Source organism: Carettochelys insculpta, chromosome 2, assembly GCF_033958435.1.
Source record: "Carettochelys insculpta isolate YL-2023 chromosome 2, ASM3395843v1, whole genome shotgun sequence".
NCBI classification, from domain to species: Eukaryota; Metazoa; Chordata; order Testudines; family Carettochelyidae; genus Carettochelys; species Carettochelys insculpta.
In genome coordinates, this window is record NC_134138.1 from 80,856,832 (window position 1) to 80,884,619 (window position 27,788).

Genomic DNA, 27,788 nt, shown 5'->3' on the forward strand with positions numbered 1-27,788 from the left:
GCACTAGGAGACTTGTATTCAAAAGCAAATTAATGTTTTTCTTGCTGTTGATCTTTAACCTCATTGCTCTGAAGCCCTAATTATAAACTGTGTGGTTTTGGTGCATTATTCATAAGAATTAGAGCAAACTGACATGCGTATCACTGGTGGGCTTCATTTATTCATAAATGAAGCTGCTGTATGTACAACTATTAGTGATTTCAAAAAACATCACCGGCACTTGGACTACCATACAGGTCAAAAGGTCAAATTTCGCCACTCCTCCTCGGAAACGTTGCTGACACCTGGCTTAGCACTATTCTGTTATTTATTCCCATTAATATGCCAGCTCACTTTCAAAGTCAGTAAGATTTATTTTCCATTAAATCATTATACATTAAGCAGTTTTTTTTTTCTGATTCTGATTGCCTTGTACTCTCCCAAGGTGTTAAACCATCAGAACAGCCAAATCACTGCTCTGAGTAACGAAAATACCCATTCTCTCTGCCGAAAGCACTGATGTTACGTTTTACTGGGGGAACAGAAGGAGATAGAGGCAGACAATGATTTCACCCTAATTCCAAAGTGGGAGGGCAGGCTGAAGAATGGAAAATATTATCCTTAACATATTCAACAGGGCAGGGAAAGAGCATACAGTTGTGCTGACTTTACTCATATAAAATCTCACAAACCATGCACAAATGGATCTGGCTCGTCCTTTAGTAAGAGACTCCAGAGGAAGAACTAAGTGCAATATGACGCACGGCTGGCAATGCGGCAAAGAGCATCCCTTCAGCCTCAGCCAGAATGGAACAAACGTCCCAGTGAGATATTGGAAGTAAAAGTGCTGCAAATGCCATTTTGAATAATATAGTGTCCCCCAAATGGTGTTTGACGAAGTTAAAATAAGGGTTCTGCAAGAAAATTCCATTACAATAGCTGACTCCTCTGTGGCTCCCTGCCCTGCCACCAATGAAATGGTAAAATTAAATGTAATTGGTTTAAGGGCCGGCAGGGCAACAGGAGGGATCTGGACATTAAACCAACTGAATTTAGTTCCATTATTTCAGTGGCAACAGGGCAGGGAGCTGCAGAGAGCCCCTCACTCGCTCTGCTACCCGAGCAGCCACACCCCACTGGTGGGCATGGCTCAGCTCATCCCCACCAGTGGAACACCACCATGCCAGCCTTCCTTCCACTGGGTGCACCTGGCTGGCCAGCATAGACTCCCTAGCTAACGCCACTGATGGGTTAGTCCTGGGACCAGTTTGAGGCTGAGAGAGGTTACGCCTGGGGATGGGAAGGTGGGTTTGTGGGAAGGGGGGTAAAGCTTGAGATAAGTGGAGCAGATTGGGGTGGGGCCTGAGGTGGATAAAGCCTGGAAATGGGGGGAGGGTTGGAAGACCAATGGGGATAAAGACTGGGAATGGGGTTCCACCAAGCTCTTTTGAGTTTAAAAGGGTTCTGTGGCCAAAAAAAAAAAATTGGGAAACACTGGAGTAAGACACAAAACTGAAATACCACCTGAAATCAGCATTGCTGTGAACGTTAAGACAGCTGCTGTATCACATCCTAAGCACAGATTAAATTATTTTGGTTACTATAAATATAGTTTGGAGATGCTCAATATCTTCCCAGATGATAGGTCCTGGACAAGAAAAGTCTACGATAACATCACACACAGAGAAAAACACACTAAGGAATGAACACCAATTCCTGTGCAGTCTTGTTTTCCATTTGTTGACACAACTTTCAAGTGGTATTCCAAAAGCAGGAAGACAACTGACAACATAAGCAAGCACTGAGGGAAGAGATGAAAGACAATCAAAACATTTCAACTGATGGAAATTTTGGGAGATGAACTATGAGCCACATTAAAGCCTCAAGGGTCTGTTGTACATTTGCTATAAACTGTAGGTTGTTACTTCTGGATTGTGCATAAAGAGCTAATTTAGGTGGAAAGCCCTATCAGTTTGCATCTCTAGCCTATACCACAGGTAAACCAAGATTTTACCTCAAGCATAGAAGTGCTCTGAAATCCATCACCGCACCTACGCCATGCGCTGGAAATGGAAGAAATAGCCACTGCTGTCCCAGCATTTGCTCTCCTCAACCCTAGAGGTATCTCATCTGGAAAAGATGTACATTCAGCATCCCATGCTCGTTTCCTCTACAAAGAAAATTGTAAATCCATTAAACTATTGACCATTCATATTTATTTTTAAGTACAATAAAAGTTAATCTGGATCACCACTAATTAATCTGGGTCACAACTTTGATTTGAATACTTAGTAAGTAATTGTAATTTCTCCTCAATAAATTGGAGGGATTCAGAAAAGAGCCAGGAGAATGACTAAAGTATTAGGAAATATGCCTTAAGTGTGAATGACTCAAGGAGCTCAACCTGTTTATCTCAACAAAGAAAAGGTTAACAGGTACCTTGATGAGTTGCAAGTAATACAGGGGAACAAGTATTTGGTAATGGGCTTTTCAGTCTATCAGACAAAGATCTACTCACAGCCAGTGCACTGGTTTTGAAACTAGACAAATTCAGACTGAACCAGGACAGTAAGGGTAACTAATCATTGGAATAATTCATCAAGGGCCATGGTAGCTTCTCCATTACTAGCTACTTCTTAAAAAGTTAAAAGAAAAAGAAAAAAGGCAGCAGAGGTTGTGCCCACACCCACTGATGTCAGGAAACAGAGTCACTGCGCCCCAGACTGCTCCGCTGTCCAGCTCCCAGCCAGCCATTCACTGGTAGAGGAAAGCTGAGTGACAAGGGTGGGAGCTGGCAAAATAGAGCAGGCTGGAACCAGGTTACTCTGCTTCACGCTGCCTCTGGACAGTGTGGGGCAGGGTGTGTGTGTGCATGTGTTCCAACCCCTGCTGTTGGCATCAAGCCCCCACTAGTATCCTGAGACACATGTACGGGGAGGGAGATCTGGGGGAACAAGTGTAGTTGGGACAGGGCAAGGGCAGAGCAGGGGCAGAAACAGGTGGGGCAGGGGTGAAGTAGGGGCAGAGAGGTGCCAGAGCTGGGAGGCTGCCTCCGGCTCTGCATCCCCCAAGGGACAGCATTCCTAGACACCACATGTGGAGTGGGAGGGGGCAGCCAGGGATTGGGGCTGGAAGCTGGAGCCAAGGTTGCTCCATACTCAGTATACAAGTGCCTAGGGAGCTACGGAATTTGGGGCAATTTGGTTTCCCAAAATACATGTTGCCCTACACAGCTGCCTATGTGGCATATTGGTGGAAACATCCCTGGCAGTGGTGAAGAGATGCTTCTTCTCTACCCCAGGGCTACTTGAGCAGGCAGAGGCACTGCTCCCTCCCAGCACAGGTGATGCTGCAGGAAAAGAGGGCTCAGGTGTGTCCCTTCACCCCACCGTTACCCCCAGGTAACCTGTACCCCAAAATCCCTCATCCTAGGCCCCACCCAAAAGCCCACTCGCCCCCAAACACATTGCCCCAGCCCTGAGCCCCCTGCCGTACTCTAACCCCTCCACCGCACCTCAACCATACACTACCTCCCTACCGGTGCACAAAACATTGATTCCACACCTGCACAGGGAAAATTAAGAGGAAATGTTGATCCTGACACTTTGTAGAAGCAAGTTCCAGATTTGCTGAGACTGCAACCCATAAGGTTTCTGTCTGAAGCTGCTGACTTACACAGAAGGAAGCTGCCGCATAAGATCACTCTCATTCAAATGAATAGGTCCCCACCGGTAATTCTACAGAAAGGTTTGAAGATGTGGAGCAAAACTTTCACTGTGTCCAGGTTCTAAACAGGGAGCCACGATAGAGTGCAAAGCCCTAACGGTTATAAGCTGAGCAGGCATACACACGACTCTGTTCTAAGCCCCCACCTCAAGATGCCTCGGACTTCTCACCCTATAATTCATTCCATCATGATACATTCCTGCACCTCCTTCTCCGGTCTTCACATGTGGAATCCCACAGTGATCAATCCTCCTGCTCAAGATCTTTATGGACCCAGCAAGAGCGATACAGGGCCCAAGCCTTCAACCCACAATTAGGACAACCCACATTGATAAGGATAACATGAAGCCCATAAAATGCTGCCCTTTTTTATTATGGGACGGCTTCCATTAATTTAAATGCAAAACTCAAATTTACATCAAGGACAGAAGGCCAAGACCCTTCATCACTTCACCACCCAGCAGAAGAGAACGGGGGGAAAAAAAAACCATATATATGGCCATGTCTACACTAGCCAAAAACTTCAAAATGGCCATGCAAATGGCCATTTTGAAGTTTACTAATGAAGTGCTGAAATACATATTCAGCGCCTCATTAGCATGTGAGAGGCCGCAGCACTTTGAAATTGACGCGGCTCGCCACCACGCGGCTCATCCAGACAGGGCTCCTTTTTGAAAGGACCCCAGCTACTCTGAAGTCTCCTTATTCCTATCTGCTCATAGGATAAGAGCATTTCGAAGTAGTCGGGGTCCTTTCGAAAAGAAGCTCTGTCTGGACGAGCTGCGCAGCAGTGAGCCACGTCAATTTTGAAGTGCCGCAGCCGCCTGCATGCTAATGAGGTGCTGAATATGTATTTCAGCGCTTCATTAGTAAACTTCGAAATGGCCATTTGCATGGCCATTTCAAAGTTTTTGGCTAGTGTAGACGTAGCCTATGAGATATAAAAAGATCCACTAGGCTTTATCATGGCCCTGTTGATTCCCTTCATTTTATACATTCAAATCTCAATACTTGGTTGAAAGACTCTTGGGTTCAGAACAAGAACTGAACAGTCAGTCACTACTACTCTTAAATCAGATAGACTCACTGCTTTCATTTGCTCCCTAGGACACCTAGCTCAAAATGAGAGAGACCAGTAACTGAAAGACCATAGCACTGCTGAGCATCACCAGCAACCAGATCCAAGGATTTCACTTTTAAGGTAACCAGACAGCAACATGGCATGACACATATAGCAGACGCTCCTCTACACACAGAAGCTGTGCAGTTTACCTTAAATCAGTTTGGCTTAGCTTTGTTTGAAGATAGTATCATGTTGATTTAACAACACATCATATTGGTTTATATTGTGCATTGCCTAGAATAGCCATCCTAATTCATAAGCGCCTGCAAATTCAAACTGCATGCATCATCACAGTACTGGTGTTGGCCAGTGAATAGCAAGAAATCATCTCTTTGTGACAGTACTTTTTAAAAGACAAACAAAGTAATTTCTTGAGGGGGAGCTTTGTTTTTTTGTTTTTTATTACCAAATAAAAATTCTCATCTTCAGCAACAGGAAGTTTAAACTAAGTTCATTCTGATTTCCTAGGTAACCACATTTTCTAGTTTTTTATGATAATGCTTCAAAACAGAATCACCCCAGACCCCTGTCTACATTAAGGCTTCCAGGAGTGGAAATTTGATTTCCTAATGTGCACATGATTTACGTAGGATGCAGTTGTGCTGCTTTTCTCAGTCATGTGCGCCTTAAAGCGAATATATTTAATTGTTGCTTTCAATGTTAAAAACGCTCCTTTATAGTTAAGAGGAATTTATTTTCACAGCTCTTTAAACATGTAAATGAATCTCTCTCGGCAGACACTTGATAATGAGTAGGACGTCTTCATGTCACCCTCCTATTTGTGAGTCCATTGATGGCTGACCAGCCCACCTCTGGAGCCACAGATGTTATTACAGAAGCGGCAGGTGTTAGCAGCTGTTGGAGGGGTGCCAGGCAGTTTTCGATGTTCTTTTCTTCTTCTTCACCTCTCCTCATCTGCACTGCAATGGGGCCTCTCATATTGCACCACCCCCCATAGATTACTGTTCTCCACTAGGGACGGTCTTGGGCAAGGTTCTCCCAAGCATCAACACTGATGCTGCACCTTTTCACGTGCGCCTTCGGCATGTCCTTATATTGCATCCAGTGCCACCCAATGCTCCTATGTTCTTCCTCTAACTCAGAAATCAGAATCTGTTTTTGGAGGGGCTAAGCAGACATCCAAACTACGTGACCAGTACAACAAAGTTGTTGATAAATGAGAATGTCTTCAATGCTAGGCATATTCTACTGTTCCAGTGCACTAGTATTCATGCACCTATCCTCCAAAGAGATATTTAGGATTCTCCTGAGGCAGTGTTGATAATATTGTTCAAGTGCCTTCAAATGACACTTGTATGTTGTCCGGGTTTCATATGCATACAGTAGCGTTGGAACAATCACTGCATGGTACACAAGGAGCTTTGTCTTGGGATAGATGGCCAGGTTCTCAAAGACCCTTTGCCTCAAGCGGGCAAAAGCAGAACTTGCACAGCTCAGATGATGCTGGATTTCCTCCTCAGTGTCAACTCTAGTGGAAAGATAACTTCCAAAGTATGGGAAGTGTTCTACATTTTCCAGCAATTCTCCACTGACTTCAACAGAAGGTACAGGAGATTGTCCTGTCAGTGAGGGTTGGTGGAGCAACTTGAGTTTTTTCTATGTTCAGCATGAGGCCAAGATTCTTGTATGCTTCAGAGAAGGCACTTAAGATGGTTTGAACGGCTGCAGGGAAATGAGCAGTAACCATGTTGTCATCAGCATACTGAAGTTCCACGATGGAATTTGTGGAAGTCTTGCTTTTAGCCTTCAGTCTCCTGAGATTGAAAAGCTTCCTATTCATTCCATAAACAATCTTCATGCCATCCGGAAGCTTGTCATCGGAGAAGTAAAGAAAGGGTCATGGTGATGAAGATGCCGAACAATGATGGGGCATCCTTGTTTGACTCCTGTTTCGACCTCAAAGAGGCCGCTTTCAGATCCATCATTATGCAATACTGTGGCAGTCATGTTGTTGTGAAGCAGCCTCAAGATGCTAATGAATTTTTTTGGTGCAGCCAATCTTTGAAAGGATGGTCCACAGAGTGCTATGGTTGACTGAGTCGAATGCTTTAGTCAGGTCAATGACACTCATGTATAAGGCTTGGTTTTGTTCACATTTTTCTTCCAGTTGCTGGGTGGTGAAGATCATGTATAACTGGGGGAAAGCTTTGCTTTTGTAGTCCTGATGGTTTCTGGTAATTAAAGGGTAATCATGGGGAATCAAAATGCAGTTACTCTAAAATTTCTGTTGCTGAAGATGGATTTACACTTAACTGTTTTTTTTGTTTGTTTTTAACGACAGATTAAAGACAAAAGCCAAGAAGGGTTTTGTAAAACAGCAGTCTTAATCCATTTCTATTAGTATGTTTATGGGGCTTCTTATAAAACCAGAGAGAGAGACACTGCTTGCTATTAAAATGTCTTGGCACACACAAGCCATATGCTTTCATCTGATGTGTAGCACGGGGGAAGGAAATAAAAATACTATGGAGAAGAGAAGCTGTGAAAACAAGAGAATAGGGGAATGGTGGTAGGACTGAAACTTTATGTTTGAGTTGGGAGTAGCGTGCTAAAAGGAGACTATGCAGGGTAAAGACTATTTTATAAATCATATTCCTCTCTCCAGAAAGGCAGTTAAGCTGTATGCAGAGGCCCCATCTACACTAGGAAGAAAAGACTGGTTCTGAAAACACACACGCTAACATGGAGAAGGCAAGTTGCAGTTTTAACATGTGTCAGTAGACAGATATCTTGACTTAGGATAGGTCTACATACCAACAAAAGATGTAAGATACAGCCCGGTTGGCCTCGGTCAGATGACTTGGGCCAGGGCTGAAGAGTTATAAAACGGCAGTGCAGTCATTTGGGTCTGGGACCATGTTCTGAGACCTCTTGCAGGGCCTCCAAGTCTAAGTCCAAGTGTCCGCATTGCAACTGGACAGTGCTGCATACTGAGCCCCATGAGCCTGTCAGCTGATCCAGGTCCGTCATTGTCCTTTATTGCAATCTAGTCATAGTGCCATCTATGGTAGGGCTGATCCTGAACAGCTCATGTAGATTAAGATCATACTGTCCTATCTATACTAGTGTCTTGCTACAAGTTATTGCAATGACTTGTAACATTAGAGTAAAGCTATGTAGTTCCTAAGACCTCAGAAACCTGCCGCCCAAGATATCTACATAGAGGATGGGGAAATTTTAATGGTTTTATTTCTCCCCCTCCTCCTGCCCCAGCTGATTCATCCTTTAAGACCACTGAAAACAAAGGAGTAGTAAAATAGTAATTTAAGAGGTCCATTTCTCCCTATTTTCACCTCATTCTAAATATTTGTCACAAAACTAATCCTGAGGACACATTGTTCCCAAAAGAAATACAGCAGCAACAGTGAATTCTCTTATTCTTCAGTCACTAGATTTCAATACAATTATTCTTTGTCTGGCATGAAAATTGGACACATGAACAACATCTTGCATAATTTGTGAATGTTATGCATGGAGAAACAAAACATCTGGTATGAAAAGTCGCTGAATCAGGCTCAAGAGAGTTAAATTAAAAAGACTCCTAATGCATGCCTCATAAAATCATATTTTATTGCAGGTCAAAAAGTATGTTAAAAAATCAGTACATCACACAGAACTTGCAAGACAAAAGTTGGCCTCTGAAGTCTTACATGAAGAAATAAGGTGTTTATGTTCGATGGCTCACTTTGATGGAAAACGTTTCTTGCCTTCAATTCAGGAAGGCATTAGATTTAGTCTCTGGTATTTTTCCTTCTACTGAAGTCAAAGGCTGCACTGTCATTTCTTTAAGTGGACTCGTTATCCATCCTTTTGTGTAATCCACGTGGAACAGGGTTGGACAAATAAAAAGTGGTGGTCCACCAGGATTAGTCCCTGGCAGGCCACCACGCTATATTTACCTGCAGCTCTGCAGGTATCAGGTACTCGCAATTCTTATTGGCTACAAACTGCCAGTTGTGTCCAATGGGAGAAGCAGGAAAGTGAAGTGCTGTTCCTTCTGTTTCCATTGGCTGTGAATGGCAACAGGAAGCCAACGAGAGCTGTGATAACCTACTGCCTGCGAAGGCGCAGTAGATAAAGAGGTCAAAGTCACTAAGTAAACTTTTGCAGGAAAAAAAGCAGAAATATGTTTTCCTTTCTTTGCAGTAGTTAACTTAGCTGGAGAAAGGACACCATGGATGGTAGACCAGTACTCTGAAGCAGTACAGATACCCACTGAAATCAGCTGAGCTCCACATGGTTTCAGTATTCCGCACGCTCATTTTGAAATGCAGAAAATGGATCTTAAGATGGTATAATTCTTGGTTCAGCAATCACATCTTTACCTAGAACAATGAAACTCTAAGTGCAGATTATTTTTCATAAATTATAAATACCACTGCACCTAGAGATTTCTAGAGAAAAATGCTCTCATCTCACCAAACAATAGAGTTGTGAATATCATTGCCAGATGAGAGCAGCTGGATTATACTCACCTGTTTCAAGGCAAATATCCTACCAAATATTCAAAACCCCATGATCCCACAGACCAAAAAAAAAAAAAAAATTCTGGGCAAGAAACCAGCGTGATTAAAATGAGATGTGGAAGTGTCAATAAGACCAAAAAAGTATACATACCGAATGGGAAAAAAAAAGAATGGTGATGAATACAAGTTAAAAATGTACATAACAGATAAGGAATAAATTAAATATCAACGGCCAGCAAAGATAGTAAGGCACTATATTGTCAAACATATTAGCAACAAGAAAGATCCTAGGTCACATACAGACCCACTGCTAAATATAGATGATAAAAACAAACAGTGAAGTAGGAAAAGGCAGAAACAGATATTTCCGTTCTGAATTTGGAATGAAGCAAGAGGATGTAACCATCTTATCTGATGTGGTAGATGGCATAGAAAGACGTGAGACAGCATCAGTAAAATTAAACATTTTCAAACTAATGGGGACTGATAGTTCTTTAAGACTTGTGGAGGAAGTTAGGTGGAATTTATCTGAGCAACTCTCTGAACTACTACTAATGCTAATTTTTAAGAAATCTTGGAAAACAGGAGGAACTTCCAAAAGACTGCCAGTGTAGCTCCAATATTTAAAAGGCATAAAAGGAACTATGGATAAATTAGCCCAACATCACTTCCAAGTAAAATAATGGGATGGTTAATTCTGTGTTCCATCAACAGAGTATTTGAAGCTAAAATATCATTAATACCAGCCAACAGGGCCTTAAGAAGAGTACATCTTTTTCACATAAGCATATTGTGTTTTTGATGGATTTTAGGTCTATTTAATAAAGATAACTGTTGATTTCTCTAAGGCTTTTTACTTCCTACAATAGGACTATTATTAAAAATGTACGGTATACGGAATTAATGGAGTACAAGATGAGATGGATTACAACTAGCTGAAATATGGATCTCAAAGGCTGTCTCTACACTTCTGCCAACTTCAAAGGGGGCGTGGTAATCAGGGCCACGGGAGATTACTAATGAAGTGCTGCAGTGAATATGCGGCACTTCATTAGGCTCATCTTCCCCCTCAGCAACTTCGAAAAGTCAAAGCGTCAAACTTCGAAGTGCCGGCATGTGTGTAGCCACAGGCACTTCAAAGTGCCCAGGCTACTTTGAAGCTCCTTCCCTCCTCAAAATTTGATGCTTCGAAGTTGCCACGGGGAAAAATTAGCCTAATGAAGTGCTGTGTATTCACTGCAGCACTTCATTAGTAATCTCCTGTGGCCCTGATTACCATGCTGCCGTCGAAGTTGAGGGCAAGTGTAGCTGTTAGCAGACAGAGATCAGTTAACAAGGCTGTTTCTAGTAGGGTTCTTAAAGGATGGACTCTTGATCCAACAACATTTAACAAGTGTGTCAATTATCTAAACAACATAAAATACTTGCTGTCAAAGTTTGCAATTGACAAATACTGGGAAGTAGTAAACAATGAGGACTGCAAATTACTGTTACAGAATGATCTGAATTATCTAGCTAAATGGTCTCAATAAAAAAAATGCATTTTAATACAGTCAAGTGCAAAGCAATACATTTGGTTATCAAGCATAAATGTTGTTATACCCACAGGAAAAGACTGCCTTACAAGCAGTAATTCAGAGGAAGACTTCAGGGTCATTAGAGATCATCACACCAGCCAGAGCTCTCAGAATTACACTGTGGTAAAAAGAGCTAATGCAAAAGTTGAACATATAAAAAGGGAAATATCAAATACAATGTTCTGGTGCAAAGCATTCATAAAAATACTAACTCCAGTTCTAATATTCACATTTCAAGAAAGATGTGGGCATACCGGACAGAATTCAAAAGAAGGCCACAAAAATTATTCTGATGTAGTTAATCAAGTCTCATCATGCAAAGTTTAAGGGGCACAATATATTTAATTTATCAAAAGGAAAGAGGAGTGGGGACTTGAACAATGTATATTGGTACAAGTTGAAAAACGCATTTGACAATGGAGAGCGTTTTTTGGAATGTTGTTCACAAAGGCATAACAAGCTCCAGTGGTTGGGCGTTAGACAAATTCACCCTGGGAACAAGATGCAGTTTCCTAACTGAGGATAATTAAATACTGGAATAGTTCAACAAGAGAATAGTTGACTCACCATCACTTATAGTCATTAAGACAAGACAAGGTATAAAAGATTGCCTTAACTGAACTCTGAGAGAAATTCTGTGAGGTTTGTTGCTCACGGTGGTCCCATCTGGCCTTCTAATCTGTGGTCTTCCCTTCCTTTTCACAGGTTATAGGGAGAATATGATTGTCCACAGTGCCCTCAGAATGCTCATAAAATTTGCAATTCTTCATTAAGAGACAAGTAAATCAAATCTCATGCCTTTTCTGGTCACCCGCACAATGATCTAATCTAACTAGGTTGTGCTTGTTTGTCCCCTGCAAGCATCAGCAACTGGACCACAGGAAGAGAGAGGGCACCAGAGGGGGTGGACCAGTACTCTGAAGCTGTATGGAGAATCCTCTTTCTAGATGTCTGGCTGCTTGCATGCTCAGCGTCATACAGACTGTCAGATCTGGGGTCAGGATGGAATTTTCCAAGTCAGATTTGCAGGAACCTTGCAGGATTTTTTCTGCCTTTATCTGCACTATGAAGCATGGCATGGGTGCTGAGATCATCTGGGTCTCTCCCAACCCAATGAATTCTTTGCCATTACAGGGGCTTCAGGCACTGATAGAGTCATACTGGCAGAGGTTCACCTGCGCTGCTACAGCACTTCAGTGAACATGGTGCTATACCTTCAAGAAAATTTCTCCTGCTGGCAATAAATCCACTCCCTTTGGAGGCAGGAGTCTCTCACATGGGCATAGCAAGATTTATGCCGGGGTAGACCTGCACAGCACAGAAGTATGGATTGTTTACACCCCTGAGCAATGTTGTTATACCAGTGAAAGTTTATAGTGCAGACCCGGCCTAACTAAAGTATTTGGTGTTAATATCTAAAGCATGCGGGCAAAATGTAATGGCTTATGATATACAGGAGCTTGGACAGAATGATTCAACAGTCCTTGCTGGCCTTAAACCCTATGAAACAATGAATTTGGAACAATTACAGTATTATTCAGCACAGGATATCCAGATCTCTGTTTCATAAGCAAATTCAAATTTAAACTAGATTACCTGAAATATTAAGACCCTAAATCTTCTCCCCAGACCTGCAACCTCCATTACCCCCCCACACCCAGGGAACAGACTTATTTAAATGGAAGTACTGCTCAAATTCAAGGTAGTAGATAGAAATAAGGGGATTTTGAACTTCCCAGGGTCCTTTCAAAAAGGACGCCCATCTAGACGAGCCACGTAGGAGCAAACCACTGCAATTTCGAAAAGCCACAGCTGGCAGCATGCTAATGAGGCGCTGAGTATGCATTTCAGCGCCTCATTAGTAATCTTCAAAATGGCCATTTGCATGGCCATTTCGAAGATTTGTGCTAGTGTAGACACAGTTATAAAGATATATATGTATAAAAAATGGCTCTTTGCACTCCATCCACAAGGCTTTTAGTCCCTACCTGGTTGGCCACCCCTGTACTGAGTCACAGCCCATAGTTTGAAAACCACTGCACTGTACTAGTGATCTTCAGTTGCTACCTACCTTCAGAGTTAGAACAGACTTTTCATGTTGGGAGTAAAGGGGAAAAAGCGAAGAGAGTAAAGCAAAAACCAAAACTCTGGTATGGAAGGTCATCTGTACATCTTTGTTTTCCACTTGGTCCCCAAAACACATGCACATAACAGCACATTCCAGGTGAACAAAACTCTTGCCCTTGCTCTTGGAATAGCATCCCTGTTACTGTGTGTTAGGTGTGCAAGTACACAGGGCTGAAATGTAAGGCCTACCTGCTAAGGCCACGCTGGATTAGAGAGGTTCAACTTGTATCCCAGTAGAAATCACATCAGTGCCAAAACAGGGAAAATATACTCTAGCTACGCCTTCCCAATATTATCCTGTAAATACTTCAAAAATTACCTTAGCCCTCTTAGCCACAACCAAAGAAAGAGGCTGGAAAGATCAAGAATTATATTAAAATTTTAGAACGGACAGTTATAACTGGGAAATTCTTTTTCAAGGTTTTTATTTCTTGATGATAGACAATCCAACTGGTTGGCTGATGAGCACTGCAGCTTTCTAGACTCATACATGGGAACAGTCAGAGCTTTTACACAGAGGAAGACGTTATAAGACACATTTACTGTAATGGGGAAAGCACTAATCTGTGTATCTACATGGTGGGGAGGAAGAGACTGCATGCTTTTTGGAAGTAATTATTAAATAAGTCCAAAAAGAACATCTAGTTGAAGTTGAACCTTCATTTTCAGGCAAAATTATGTTACTCTTAGCTACGCCAAAGGATAACTAGTCGGGTTTGTTTGGTTTTTTTCTTAAATGACCTGCCAAGTCTATAAACACCTGTTGGCACTTAATTTTAAGCCTATGCTGAGACATCACTTGAAAGTAAAGTTAAAGTTAAGCATGTGCGTGTTTGCCCAAGTAAGTCATCTGTTAGTGATCACACCAGGCACAGAACTCAGGAGGCTAAAGCTACAAGCTCGCTTGTAAGACCCCTCTATTAGTATTCAAACCGTAAGCATGGGCACTCCAGCTGCCTAAGAGATACCAACAATAGCCAGGGATCACTTCTGCCCACTAAAGGCACACATGCTGCAAGCCTCACAGCCCTTAACATAGTAATAACCAGCTCTACAAGGGACACCAGCATCTTTATCCCAGAACTGCAGAGGGGAAACCGAGGGGAGTGTATACTTTGTCGGTGAGAAAGTCAAAGAGCAGGCAGCGTTCTCCCTTCCTCCGCAAGAAGGTCCCCGCTGGGCAGCCCGCACAATTTATCTCCCCTGCACGTTTAAGAGTTATGTTTCTCCAGCTCCTACTGTGCTAGGGGCCCGCTGCGAAACCACCCAATAACGGCAGGGAACCAGACACCGTGACAGACGCTGTAGGAACGGACGCTGACTGGGGTTTGGCACCGACTCCGCCCTCACTCCCCCACCCAACGTAGCCCCCGGCCCGCGTTCACACGCCGGTACCTTCCTACGGGACATGTCCCCCCCGCGCTGCCACAGCCGCTCCCTTGCCACGTGACAGGGAAACCCCGGAAGGGGGCGCACAGAGCCCGGACTCCACTCCCCGCTCAGAAGGCGTGGCCTACACCCATCCGGCCACGCCCCCTCCTTTCCACTTTTGGCGCCGCGACACACCGGCTTCTGATTGGATAGGCGAGCTGAAATATGCGTGACGCAAGAGAGCCGGGGGGACATCAATCCGCTGCCCGCTAAGAGCCGAGAACGCGACTGTTCTTCCCTTAACCCCTTCGTGTGCGCATGCGTGCTGGCTCCGGGGCAGTTTGCGACATGGAGAGGTGGCTGTAGCTGCGCGGGGCCGCCGAGAGCTTGGCCCGGCAGCGGGGTGCGGGGGGCGTGAAAGGCGGGGGCCAGCCGCCAGCACAGCGTCACGTGCTGGGCGGGGTTTTGTGGGACGCGGGCTGCCCGGTTTCACACCCGGCGTGGCGCACTCCGAGTCCGCGCGCTGCCCTGGTTCTGGACAGGGCACGTCCTGCGAGGGATCCCATACCAGCTAGTGACTGGCTGGTCAGTGACAACAAGGGGCGGTCCTGTAGCACCTGTGAGGCGCTGGCCTGGGTTTATTAGGACATAAGTTTTCAAGGGTAAACCCCCACTTTAGCTGAAGGGGAAGTGCGAGGGCAGGTATGCAGTAAACCTTCGTTGTAGGTGGCTTCGCATTAACGCGAGTTTCGCACAAGGTGAAGCTGCTGATCTCGCAGCCTGCATGGCTTCCCGCAACTGCAGGCAGCCAGGTAGGCTAAGAGCCCCTTCCCCTGCCTTCCGAGAGTGGCACCAGGCACCTCCCTGGGAAGGTAGGGGGAAGACTTTTAGCTGATAGAATCATATCCTAGAACAATAGAGCTGTAAGAGATCTAAAAAAGCCATTGAGTCCAGCCCCCTGCTCTAAGCAGGACTAAACCCATCAGATCAGCCCTGCCAGGGCTTTGTCCAGGCGAGACTTAAACACCTCCAGGGATGGAGACTCCACTACTTCCCTGAGTAGACCATTCCAATGCTTCACCACCCTCCTAGTGAAAAAGTTTTTCCTAATGTTCAACCTGGACCTTTCCAACCGCAACTTGAGACCATTGTTCCATGTTCTACCATCCGAGACCACTGTGAACCGCCTCTTTGCAGCCTCCCTTCAGTAAGTTGAAGGCTGTTACAAGTCACCCCTCAGTCTTCTCTTCTGCAGACTAAACAGTCCCAATTCCCTCAACCTGTCTTCATAAGTCATATGCGCCAGCCCCCTAATTATTTTGATCGCCCTCCGCTGGACCCTCTCCAGCGTGTCCACATCCTTCCTATAGTTGGGGGCCCAGAACTGGACACAGTACTCCAGATGCGACCTCACTAAAGCCGAATAAAGAGGAACAATCACTTCTTTGGATCTACTGGCAACGCTCCTCTTGATGCAACCTAGTATGCTATTAGCTTTCTTGGCTACAACGGCACACTGTTGACTCATGTCCAGCTTCTCGTCCACTACAGCTCCCAGGTCCTTTTCTGCAAAACTACTACCAACCCAGTTGGACCCCAGCCTGTAACAATGCTTGGGATTCTTCTGGCCCAAGTGCAGGACTCTGCACTTGTCCTTATTGAACCTCATCAGATTTCTTGCAGCCCAGTCTTCCAATTTGTCTTAAGTCAGTCTGGACCCTGTTGCTACCCTCCAGCATATCTACCGCTCCCCCTAGCTTAGTGTCATCCACAAATTTGCTGAGGGTGCACTCCAACCCCTCATCCAGGTCATTGATAAATATGTTAAACAGAACAGGACCAGGAACCGAACCTTGGGGCACTCCACTAGAAACTGACCACCATCCCAACATCGAGCCGTTGATCACTACCCGCTGGGCCTGACCTTGTAGCCAGCTGTCTATCCATCTTACCATCCATTTATCCAATCCACATTCCTTTAACTTGCCAACATGAATATTGTGGGAGACCGTATCAAAAGCTTTGCTAAAGTCAAGATAAATCACATCCATTGATTTTCCCCTATCCACAGAGCCAGTTCTCTCATCATAGAAACAAATCAGATTGGTCAGGCTTGACTTGCCCTTCATGAATCCATGCTGACTATTCCTGATCACTCTCCCCTCCTCAAAATGACTTCCTTGAGGAGCCCCTCCATGATTTTTCCAGTGACTGATGTAAGACTGACCAGCCTATAGTTTCCTGAATCATTCTTCCCTTTTTTAAAGATGGGCACTACATTTGCCTTTTTCCAATCATCCAGGATCTCTCCTGACCTCCACGACTTTTCAAAGATAACAGCCAAGGGCTCGTCAACAACATATTCCAACTCCCTCAGAACCCTAGGATGAATTCGATCCGGGCCCATTGATTTATGTACATTTAGCTTTTTTAGATAGCTCCTAACCTGTTCTTTCCCCACCAAAGGCTGTCCACCTTCATCCCACAATGCATCACTTATCGCATTAGTCCAGGAGCTGTCTTTGTCCGTGAAGACAGAAGCAAAGAAAGCATTAAGTACTTAAGCTTTCCATACATCATTTGTCACTGGGTTACCTCCCTCATCCAGTAGGGGCCCCAGGCCCTCTCTGATCACCTTCTTCTTGGTAACATGCCTGTTGAAACTTTTCTTGTTATCCTTCACATTCCTTGAGAGTCGCAATTCCAGTTGCGCTTTCGCCTTCCTGATAACTGCCCTACATTCTCGAGCTATATGTTTATACCCCTCCTTACACATCTGTCCCAGTTTCCACTTTTTGTAAGCTCCCTAGCTGCCTTCCCTGCTGGCAGCCAGGTGAGCTAAAACCCACTTCCCAGAGCAGCGCAGCTAAACCCCCGCCAGCTCAACCTCCCCCAGTGGGGGGCGGGGGCGGCTCCAGCCACAGGACTGGGGCTTCCCTCCAACCCCCATGCCCCAACCCGCCTCAACAAGCCCAGATGCCAACTCCCCTACTGGCCCCAGCTCACCCCTCCCACGTGCTCCAGTTCAACTTCTCCCTCTCCCAGCTCAACAGCCCCAGCTCAACCCCCACCCCCGCGCCCCGCACAGGGCTCTAGCTCGTTGCTGTGGGCACTCCTGGGCCAGAGCCCAGGGAAGCACCCGCTTGCCCCCTCCCAGGGCCCCAACCCATTCCCCAAGACCTCCCTGGCTTACATGAAATTCAAGGTACATGAGGTTGCATGGAAGCCAACCCTCGCATACCTTGAGGTAAAACTGTCTATGTATTAAAGGACTGGACTCCTAGCAGAGTGGAGAGCTTGAACCAGACTCCTGGATGCCAGGACCAGCCATCTGGTGGGAGCCACCCACCAGCTGCTGAGACTCCTACTGGGCCAGTACCCTGACTTCCCTGATTCACTGGGGCCCTCATGCTTGTGGTGGGCCCCCTCCCGGGAGGCCCTGTCAGGGCTGGAGAGACTGGCCTGGGCCAGTTACCTGGGGGTCCCAGGTGAGCATGGTCCTGGAGTCCTGCCTGACACCCATGGTGCTGAGGCCTCCAACCGTCTGAGCCCATGGTACTGACCCCAGTAGACCACCCCAATGATGTTGAGATGTCCAACTGCCCAGATCTCCCAAGGGCTACCTACCCAGAAGAGACCCACCAGCCTGGACCGGCGGACCAGGCTGATTGGTATCCAGCGCCAATGGAGGTTGAGATAGGAAGTGGCCTGGGGAATGTTCCCCTTGGTGTGTTGCAGCCTGGATCCCTGCTACCAAGCACAGGGTGAGAGCAATCATTAGGGTCCCAGGCCAGGACACAGTGGAGTGGGAGGGCCTGCATCCCCCTACCCCACCTACCCAGAGAGGTAGCCCCTCGCCTCTCCCCAGCCACCCCGTTCTGGTGGCTAGCTGCATACCTGCTGCCCTGCCCTGCACTAAGGGCTGGACTTCTAAACTGTTTGCCTGCTGCCCCGCCCCAAACTGAGGGCTGGGCTTCCTAAGAGCAAGCCTGCCTCACGCTGCCCATTAAAGGGGACAAGGCCCCAGGGTTGGCTGGCATGGAGGGGGCCAGCTGTGGAGGCCTGCGCCACCTAAAGAGGGCAACTGCCATGGGCAAAGGATGCTACAGACACCCACTGTATGGGATTGTTTCCCTTACAGTCCTGATTAATAGCCAGTGAGAGACCTGTCCTCGGTGAAGGCTTTTTCCTTTCTATAGGTTTGGCCTTCACTACCTTCCCTGGCAACAAATTCCAAAAGGTAACTGAGCATCTGTTTGTTTTTAAATCTGCTGTCTTTTAATTTAATTATGTGATCCCTAGATCTTGGATTATGTGAAGAACTAAATGAGGGGTGAGCAAAGTGGGTCCCCTCGGGGTGTGTGAAATTTTGTAAGGGGGGCACGGCATGATCGGCTGCTGGGTCTCAAGCTTGTCCATCTCATTAAAAATATTGAAATGTGTTACTGTTTATATATATATATATATATATATATATATATATATATATTCACATTTATACCTAGTAATAAAGTTTTATACATACATACACTTTCTTACGCCAAAAGGGGCCTTTTTTTTTTCTATGAATGTAACCAAAATTTCCATTTGGTTTGGATTACATTAGACAGGTTGCAACATCCTGCCAATTGCAGGGACAAAAAAGTAGAGCCCGCTGTAAAAAGTCTGCTTATCCCCAGGCTAAATACTACTTTCTTACTCATTTTCTGTCACACCATTCATGTTGTTATAGACCTCTTCTCTCCATCCTGAATCATCTCTTTTTTCCAAACTGAACAGTTCCAGTCTTTTTAAATCTGTCCTCCCAGGGAAGCTTTTTCATAAAAATCATTCATTTGCCTGTACCTTTTCCATTTCTAATATTTTTCAATGCAGCTACCAGGCCTGCATATAATATTCAAGATGTAGGCATCCCTGCATTTACGTAGTGACATGTATTGTCTCTATCCCTTTTCTAACATTGTTAGCTCTTTTGACTGTCACTGCATATTAAACAGATGTTTTCAGAAAACAATCCATTAAAACTCCAAGATCCTCCTTGACCCCATCAAGTGTTGATGCCTATGGTCAAAAGAACATGAATGAAGGAGGTACCATCGCTAAGCACTGACATTCACAATGAGCTTTACTTATAGGCTGTGTCTACACTACAAAAATAACTTTGAAGTAAGCAACTTGAAAGTTGAGTGTCTACACACACCCTACTCTGAAGTTAAACTTCAAAGTACGGCACTATTCCATTCCTGGGAATGGAGTAAGGATTTCAAAGTGGGGCTTCCTAGTTCAAATTTAACTTTGAAGAGGAAAATGGGTGTAGACACTCTGCTGGCTACTTTGGTGTAGTATCTAACTTCGAGGTTAACTTCAGAGTTAGTTCCTAGTGTAGACACACCCATAGACTGCATCTATGCTACAAACTTACTTCAAAGTAACCCGCAGAGCATCTACACACACTCTTCCTTACTTCGAAGTCACTACCCTGGGAATGGAGTAGTGGCTTACTTCGAAGTTAAGTGTGTGTAGATGCTCTGCACTCCTTACTTTGAAGTAGGGAGTCCTCCAAGGAGGGCCCCTGCCAGAGGACAAAGACAGTCTGGCCAGCCCAGGCAGGCCTCTATGGTCCCTCCCAGCTGCCTTAAAGGAAGCAGCTCCCGGCAACTCCAGCCAGGAAGCTGAGAGTGTGCCACAAGCAGGGGCAGCAAGAGTTCTCCCTTGGACTGCCTCTGTGCGAAGCATCTGCCAGCCTCTGCACCTCCTACCCACCATGGTGGCACGTCAGGACCCTTCTGCCCCCTCTGGGGGCCCCAGAGGAGGGATCTGAGGGCTCATAGGGCCTGGGCAAGGGCTGTGCTAGGAGGGGACCCTCCTGGACTGAGGAGGAGCTGAAGGACCTCTTCGCTGTGTTGGGGGAGGAGGAGGTCCTTCGACAAACAGATGGCTGCCAGCACCATGCTGAGTCTTTGAGTGGCTGGCCAGTGGGCTTGCTGCCCAAACGCACCAGCAGCAGCATCAGGATAAAGGTGAAGGAGCTCTGTCAGACCTGCATAAAGGCCTACGATGCTGCCAGCCGGTCGGGGCATGGTCCGTGCATGGCCCCCACTACAGGGAGTTGCACAGGCTCCTGGGGCCAAGGGAGGCGGCCACCCCAGAGCACCTTGTGGACACTGCTGGTTCCCTGCCCCCGGCAGACAATGGCAAGGAGGCAGGCCCCTCAGCACTACCAGCCCCCTGCACAGGGACCAGCCCACTGAGACTGAGGGCGATGGTAAGGGCTCCAGTGACAGTACCCTCATCATCACCCTCCCCTCTGGGACACACAGTTGTACGTCATTTGAGATGAGCCTTGCTTGAGCCTTGGGAGGTTGCGGCCAATACATTCGGGGCAAGCGGAATGGCGCAAGGGATGGGGAAAGGGCCCCCAGAACAGCCCCACAGCCTACGCGCCTGAGGATGGGAGAGGAGGAGGGAACACGGTTCAACCCTCACTGAGCAGAAACCCCTGGGCAGCTGGGATCTCATGGGCCATCGGGCAGCAGGGGGCAAGGGAGCGGGGGGCTCTAGCCTCCCCAGGTTGGGAGCCAACACTCCCAGGCTGTCCCCCTGTCCCCTTCTGTCTCCACAGGTCGTTTGCCAGTCAGCCACGACTGCACAGCTGAGCAGGCTGCAGTTACAGGGGCCCAGGAGACCACCCCATTGCCCCAACCCGCTTCCCCCCACGACCGCAGCTAGGCCTCTGGGAGATGATGCTGGAGGGATGAGAAGGCAGCCACCAACTGGGCGGTTGTGCGGAGATGACCAGGGTGCTCTGGGAATGGCTGGCGATGGAGCAGGACATGTGGATGAGGCTGGCTGGCAGTATGGACACCGTGGCCCAGGCTTTGGCTGCCCACCTCACCCAGCCTCCCTCTCCCTCCCACAGCCGCCTCTCCTGCAGCTGCCTCTCCAGCAGCTGCCCAATGCATGATGGACCTGGCACCAGCCAAGAGCCTCAGGCAGGCCCGGTGGCTGCTGGCTGAGGCGGGAGCCTCTGGCTCAGCCCCAGTGCCCCCCCCTCCCCCCCCCGCACACCCTGCAGAGGCAAAGACCTTGGTACCCCCAACCAAGCCCTACCTCCCTGTGGTTTTGTCCCTGTTGCAGGCCTGCAGGGGACCCCAGACCCGCGGTGGTAGGGGCAGTCATGGCTGATGTGGCTCCCAGTCCGCCACGTCTCTGTGTGACTGACCATACTCCCATCCCAGCCCCCCTCCCAGTTTAGTCCCCCACCCAAGCCCCCACCTCCCCACTGCCAACCATTCCCCCCATGCACACCGAAGTTTACCACACTCCATTCCATTTTGTGAAATACTTTATTCCCCACATTAAAGTTTGTTCTTCCCACCCTAACCCTGTGTCCCTGATGCTATGTGGGGAAGTGGTGAGGGGGTGAAGTGTGAGGGGGGTAGGGTGAAGTGCAGCGTGTGGCGGGGGGGTCAGGGCAGGCCCAGCACAGGGACTCCCTGACCCTGACCCTCTGGGCCTTATGGCACAGGGCAGCAGGTGGCTGCTTGTAGCCGCCCCTTACCCCCACCCCAGTCCACAGCCCAGCCCTGGATAAAGGGCTCACGGTGGCCCTCCACAAGGTTGGAGGGCACAGCAGGCAGCGATGACTGCGAGGACACTGGGGAGGCTGACATTGAGCCTGGTGAGGAGGCTGCAAAACCTCCCCTTCAACCTCCCGAATGCCCACTTGATGTGCCCCTGGCATGGTTGAGGTGACCTTTGAAGGTGTCCTGGGCTGTCATGGTGCATTCTGTGTAGGTCCGCATGAGCCAAGGGTGCAGTAGGTACGCAGCATCAGCCACAATTCAGCGGGGCATCGTGATGTGTTTGAGCAGAAGCTCCTGAGGGAGGGACATACATGGCCTCCTGCATCCGTTGTCCCAGCCATGAATTCTGGAACACCCAGGCGTTTCGGAATTCTGGAACACCCTGCCCGGCCACCCCACGCACATCCAGGAAATGGCTCCTCACATCCACCAGGGCCTGGAGAAACACGGAGCGGTACCACTTCCAGTTAATGTAGGTGCCCCCGCTGTGCTCCGGAGCCTGAATCGCAACATGTGTCCTGTCCAGGGCTCCGAAACAATTGGGGAAGCCCAGGTCTGTGAACCTGGAAAGGGCAGCGTCCAGGTCCCCCAGGGTCATGACACGTCGCAGGAGCATGGTGTTGATGGCTCAGATGACCTGCGGGGGAAGGAGAGGATGTCCATGAACACCTGACTGGTGGCCTTGCTGATGCTGAGTTGGTGGCTGTTGGGGTGGGCGGCTGCCATAGTGCAATGGCCACCCTCTTCCACACCAGGCGCTGGCCACATGCAGGTGTCCCAGTGCTGGAGGACAGGGCAAGCCAGGTGCAGGGGTCCTCAAATGTCTGCCTGGTCATTCTGAAATTCCTGAGCCACCACCCATCATCCCAGTCCTCCAGCACCAGCCGGTCCCACCATTCAGTGCTGGTAGCGGAGGCCACTGGCGCCAGGTCGGGGCGGGGAACAGGGGAAGGGCAGCATGGTTGTGGCCAGGACCTTGAGGCTGGGTCCCAAACAAGTGACCTGTCCACGCTGCTGGCATAGCAGAGTGAGCAGCATGGCCAGTAGGCTGACCAGGGTCAAGAGGGCATCATCCTCAGGGAGGGAGTGAGCTGGCATGGTCTCCGGCTGTTCCCCCTGCATGTGCTCTGCTGCTGTCCGCAGCCTGTCAGCCTTGAGCAGGTGCGGGCTGTGGGTGTTGGGAGGGTCCCTTTAAGGGGTCTGCTGGCTGCAAGCCTGGAAGGGCTTGTCAGCCATGTGACCCCATGCCTGCATTATTTCCTGGCCCCTTACTTCGAAGAAGGGGCTATTTGTGTGTAGACGTTTAACTTCAAAGTAAGGGAGGGTGCATTTTGTGTATAGGTGCTCTACTTTGAAGTTGCTTACTTTGAAGTTATTCTGTAGTGTAGACACAGCTATAGCGTTGGAAAAAGTTTGATTAACGGCCATCATCAAGGGTCTGAGTCAGCAGAGGAGCTATTGTTAAACTAAGGCCAAAGGCCACGTAACTTCGAAAAGGAATAGTCATTTCTTTGATCAGGGACTTCAACTGTTAGTTTCATGAGGTAACCGCTATATGGTAGCAGGAACCCTCAATGTCAGCCAGGCCCACTGATCTGGGGGAGGGGAGACTGCAAAGGGGGCAGTTGCCATGGGACCCAGCCTTCCAAGTAGCAGCGGGGGACAGAGCTCTTGTCCCCTTTCAAATATCGGTAGCGCTGCTCTGCGCGGTTGTGGGGGGGCCAGTGGCACTAAGAGCAACTGCCCTTGGCCCTGCTTCTTCCTCTGGGACCCCCTCCCACTTTGTCCTAGGGTTTGGGGTGGCTGCTGGCCCTGTTGATGTCAGCCAACATAAACATGAGAAAACAAGGCTATTTGGAAATATTTTAAAGAAAAAAATGAAAGTTCTGGGTTAGTCTCTTTCCACAGACATTGATTTTGCTGTGTAACCTTGTGAAAAAAATCACTAACTGCTCAGACCCACCATTGTTTTCTGTAAGCAGGAGTAATAGTTCTTGCAGAGGTGCTGTGGTTTTATTCATTAATGTTTGTAAAGCACTGAGCCATGGCATAATGTGGTAAATCAGGACAGGCAGTCACACTACCTTCTGGTTGTTTTATCTACTGCAGATCACCCTGCAGCCAGCATCCTTTCAACATTCCTAAAATAGATATTACTAATTCAAATGGATTTTGGGGGCAAGCAGATAACAATCATGCACAGCTCACATACCCTCTCATAGGTGCCGATTCCTTGGCTGCTCCAGGGCTGAGCACTCAGAGGAAAAAACTGGGGGTGGTCAGCATCAGCAGCACTCCCCGGGAACCTCCTCCTCCCCACCGCATCAGCTTCTCCCACCTGCTCAGCTATTCAGCAGCATAAAGAGGAGCAGGAAGAGGTGGAAAAGGGACAGGACATGGCAGGGGCTCAGGGCAGAATGGGGCCCAGTACCTCTGGCAAAATCACAAAATCAGCACCTCTGTTTCCTCTTGCTGTGTTGTTCAAAACAGAGTAAAATTCATAATGTTCTCACACTTAATCCAGCACCGCTTCCCTTTCATATCAGGAATCTGCAGCTTCACAAATGCTTTCTATTGTATATGAAAACAATCTGCTCTGAATTGATGCTGCATTGCAGAACGGCATTCAGCTATGCCAGTTGAAACTAGACCACAGGGACAATATTTTTTTTTAAACAAAGGCAAAAGTCAGCCCCTATCTCCATACACAGAGTGAATTTATACCAAGCTCTCACCCTTCTGCGCAGAAGAAACCCAGCAAGAGGGGGCATCTCAGATTCTAGACTCCAGCTGGAGCCAGAACAGCAACTCTGCTATTTTTAGCCTCATGAGCCCAAAACAATTGGCCCAGGCTCTGAGATTCAGTCTCAAGAGATTTTCATTGCAGTGTAGATACACCCAAAGAGACCCTGTATGAGTACAGAGGCTATGGAGGGTTCCAAGAGAAAAGCTAGGATATGTGCAAAGAACATGATAATCACATCTCACCTCCTATACCACAGAGATATGTAAAAAAAAAAAGTATAAATCTGAGTTAACTTTTCTACAGATCTCTCCAGTTGTCCTAGGGCAGTCACACCTACAGGGATCTTTCTTCCCCTGCAATTTTCTCCCTATACAGATTAAACCTCTCTAATCTAGCACTCTCAGGACCTGACCAGAGCCGGATGAGAGAATTTGCCAGACCATGGGAGATCAATATAATCTAGCAATTTTACCAACACTTCCACTGCTTATTGTTCTCTTAGAAAACATTTAGAAGTAAATGATGACTAAATAACGGCACAGAACACTGAGAGCCAGGACTGGTGTTTGGAAACAAGCTTCATGGGACCACAGGAGACTCGGCCACACCCATGATAAGTGGTCATCCATCTAACTAAAACCATGCCAGATTATGGATGTTGTTGGGCAAGAGAGTCCAGATTAGAGGGGTTCAATTTGTAGTAGTTTTCTTTCAAGAAGGTAATCTGGGCCAATGACTTCTCTGTTAATTTTATGTATTTAATTTTGTTGCCAACAGCATACATATAATAAGCTATAAAATCCATGTAATGGCATACCTACAATATTTGATCAAACAAACAAACAAAAACTACAAGGTGAGAGAGTACAGATCATTAGAGGAGTTTGTCAGAGACTAATCCCACACGTCCAAAACAAAAGTTCTTTTTGCTTTTTAAAGTAATGTTGCTATAGAGGAATGGAGAAGGAATGGTGTATGTCTGGCAGCTTCACAGAGCTCTTTAAAAGATTTCAAACAGTGGAACTTTTATTTTGCAAGTTCACTAGGAAGCTCATTAAAAACATTCTTAGGTTCACTTTGGAAGTCATGATTAGCCACAATATTTTGTAGCAAAAAAGAACATGCTAAATTTAATGACATACATCTCTCCATGCGTACCCTGGGTTAGGTGGTATTTTGTGTCTGTTCTTTACCTGATTTACCAGAGTCAATAGCTTCACCATGATGTGTTCAAGATCAGAGCTGAAATGAAGTAAAGGGCATCTGCCACTACACTGTGAAAATTATAGACATGTATTTCAAATTTGGTATTTTAACTGTGTGATATTTTTAAGGAAAATGCTCAAATCAAAATGTAACTTCCTGTTACAAAGAAAACATGTCAATAGTGGAGTTCACAAAGAAAAGCAATTAACAATTTCTTATGATGCACTAATTAAGTGAATAATTCTTTGCAATCCATATGTACATGGCTTGTGAGGAATCTTATTTTCATATAAAGTAATTAGTAGAGAAAACTAGGAGTAGTAAAGTAGATTAATAGACTGTTACTGTGGACTGAACAATTTTGTATCTGATTCAAATGCCATTTAGGAATTCAGTTTACTGTGCTTCTAAAGTTATAGCTCTTAAATGATTCCAGAATATAGGAACTGACACTTTGCACTGATTGACAGACCTTTAGAAAATGGAATGAAATAAATTTATACTTAAATTGTTAATCTGTGATTATTTTATAACAAAATATATTTTATATGGAAATATATATATTTCAGAGTATATGCCATACAAGATATAAAATATTTTGAATCACTTTTAAGGAGCTGCACATTTGGCAAAAGATTTTCTCCTCTGTTTTTGCCATAGTAATGACTGGAGTGTTACAAAACTCCAAGGCTGCATCTACACTAGCAAGTTCTTTTGAAAGATTTTTTGAAAGAACCCAAATTACACGTACTACATGATGGGGTCAAATTTAGCTACGACAGATCAGGAAAGGGATCTTGGAGTTATAGTGGATAGTTCTCTGAAGACATCCACGCAGTGTGCAGCGGCAGTTAGTAAAGCAAATAGGATGTTAGGAATTATTAAAAAAGGGATGGATAGTAAGACAAAAGATATCATACTTCCCCTATATAAAACTATGGTACGCCCACATCTTGAGTACTGCGTGCAGATGTGGTCTCCTCACCTCAAAAAAGATATATTGGCATTAGAAAAGGTTCAGAAAAGGGCGACTAAGATGATTAGGGGCTTGGAACGGGTCCCATATGGGGAGAGGCTAGAGAGACTGGGACTTTTCAGTTTGGAAAAGAGGCGATTGAGGGGCAATATGATAGAGGTATATAAAATCATGAATGGTGTGGAGAAAGTGAATATAGAAAAATTATTTACCTTTTCCCATAATACAAGAACCAGGGGACACCAAATGAAATTGATGGGTAGTAGGTTCAAAACTAATAAAAGGAAATTTTTCTTCACACAGCGCACAGTCAACCTGTGGAACTCCTTGCTCGAGGAGGCTGTGAAGGCCAGGACTCTATTAGGGTTTAAAAAAGAGCTTGATAAATTTTTGCAGGTTAGGTCCATAAATGGCTATTAGCCAGGGATAAAGTAGGGTGCCCTAGCCTTCAGAACAAGGGCAGGAGATGGATGGCAGGAGATAAATCACTTGATCATTGTCTTCTGTTCTCCTTCTCTGGGGCACCTGGCATTGGCCACCGTCGGCAGATGGGATGCTGGGCTGGATGGGCCTTTGGTCTGACCCAGTATGGCCATTCTTATGTTCTTATGTTCTTAAAAGGGCTCTTTTGAAAGATTCCGTGGAGCGTCTACATACAAAAAATGTTCTTTCAAAAGTAAATAAAAGAAAATGCAGTGCTCCTTTTGAAAGGGCTCTTCCATTCCTGTTTCATGGAGAACACCTTCTTTTGAAAGCTTCTTTCAAAAGAAAATGTACGTAGATACTCCTTGGGGCCCTTCTTTCAAAAGAGGAGTCCTCATGGCACCTGATTTTTTTGATCCTGGGCCCATTCGTTAGAAAGAGGAGAGGTTGTGTGGATGCTC

At 46.4% G+C, this 27,788-nt stretch overlaps 1 protein-coding gene across 2 annotated transcripts in view; it reads right to left on the minus strand.

Moving 5' to 3' along the window:
• The window catches only part of SPIDR (scaffold protein involved in DNA repair), a 353,174-nt gene extending 338,664 nt beyond the window's left edge, over positions 1-14,510 (minus strand). For both annotated transcript variants that reach the window (XM_074987198.1, XM_074987197.1), the window contains exons 1-2: positions 14,415-14,510; positions 1,994-2,149 (exon numbers count right to left, since the gene is read on the minus strand). In XM_074987198.1, the coding sequence (XP_074843299.1) occupies positions 1,994-2,149; positions 14,415-14,429 (171 nt within the window). In that variant the 5' untranslated portion in view covers positions 14,430-14,510. The remainder of the gene's footprint in view (positions 1-1,993; positions 2,150-14,414) is intronic.
• Positions 14,511-27,788: the final 13,278 nt, after the last annotated feature.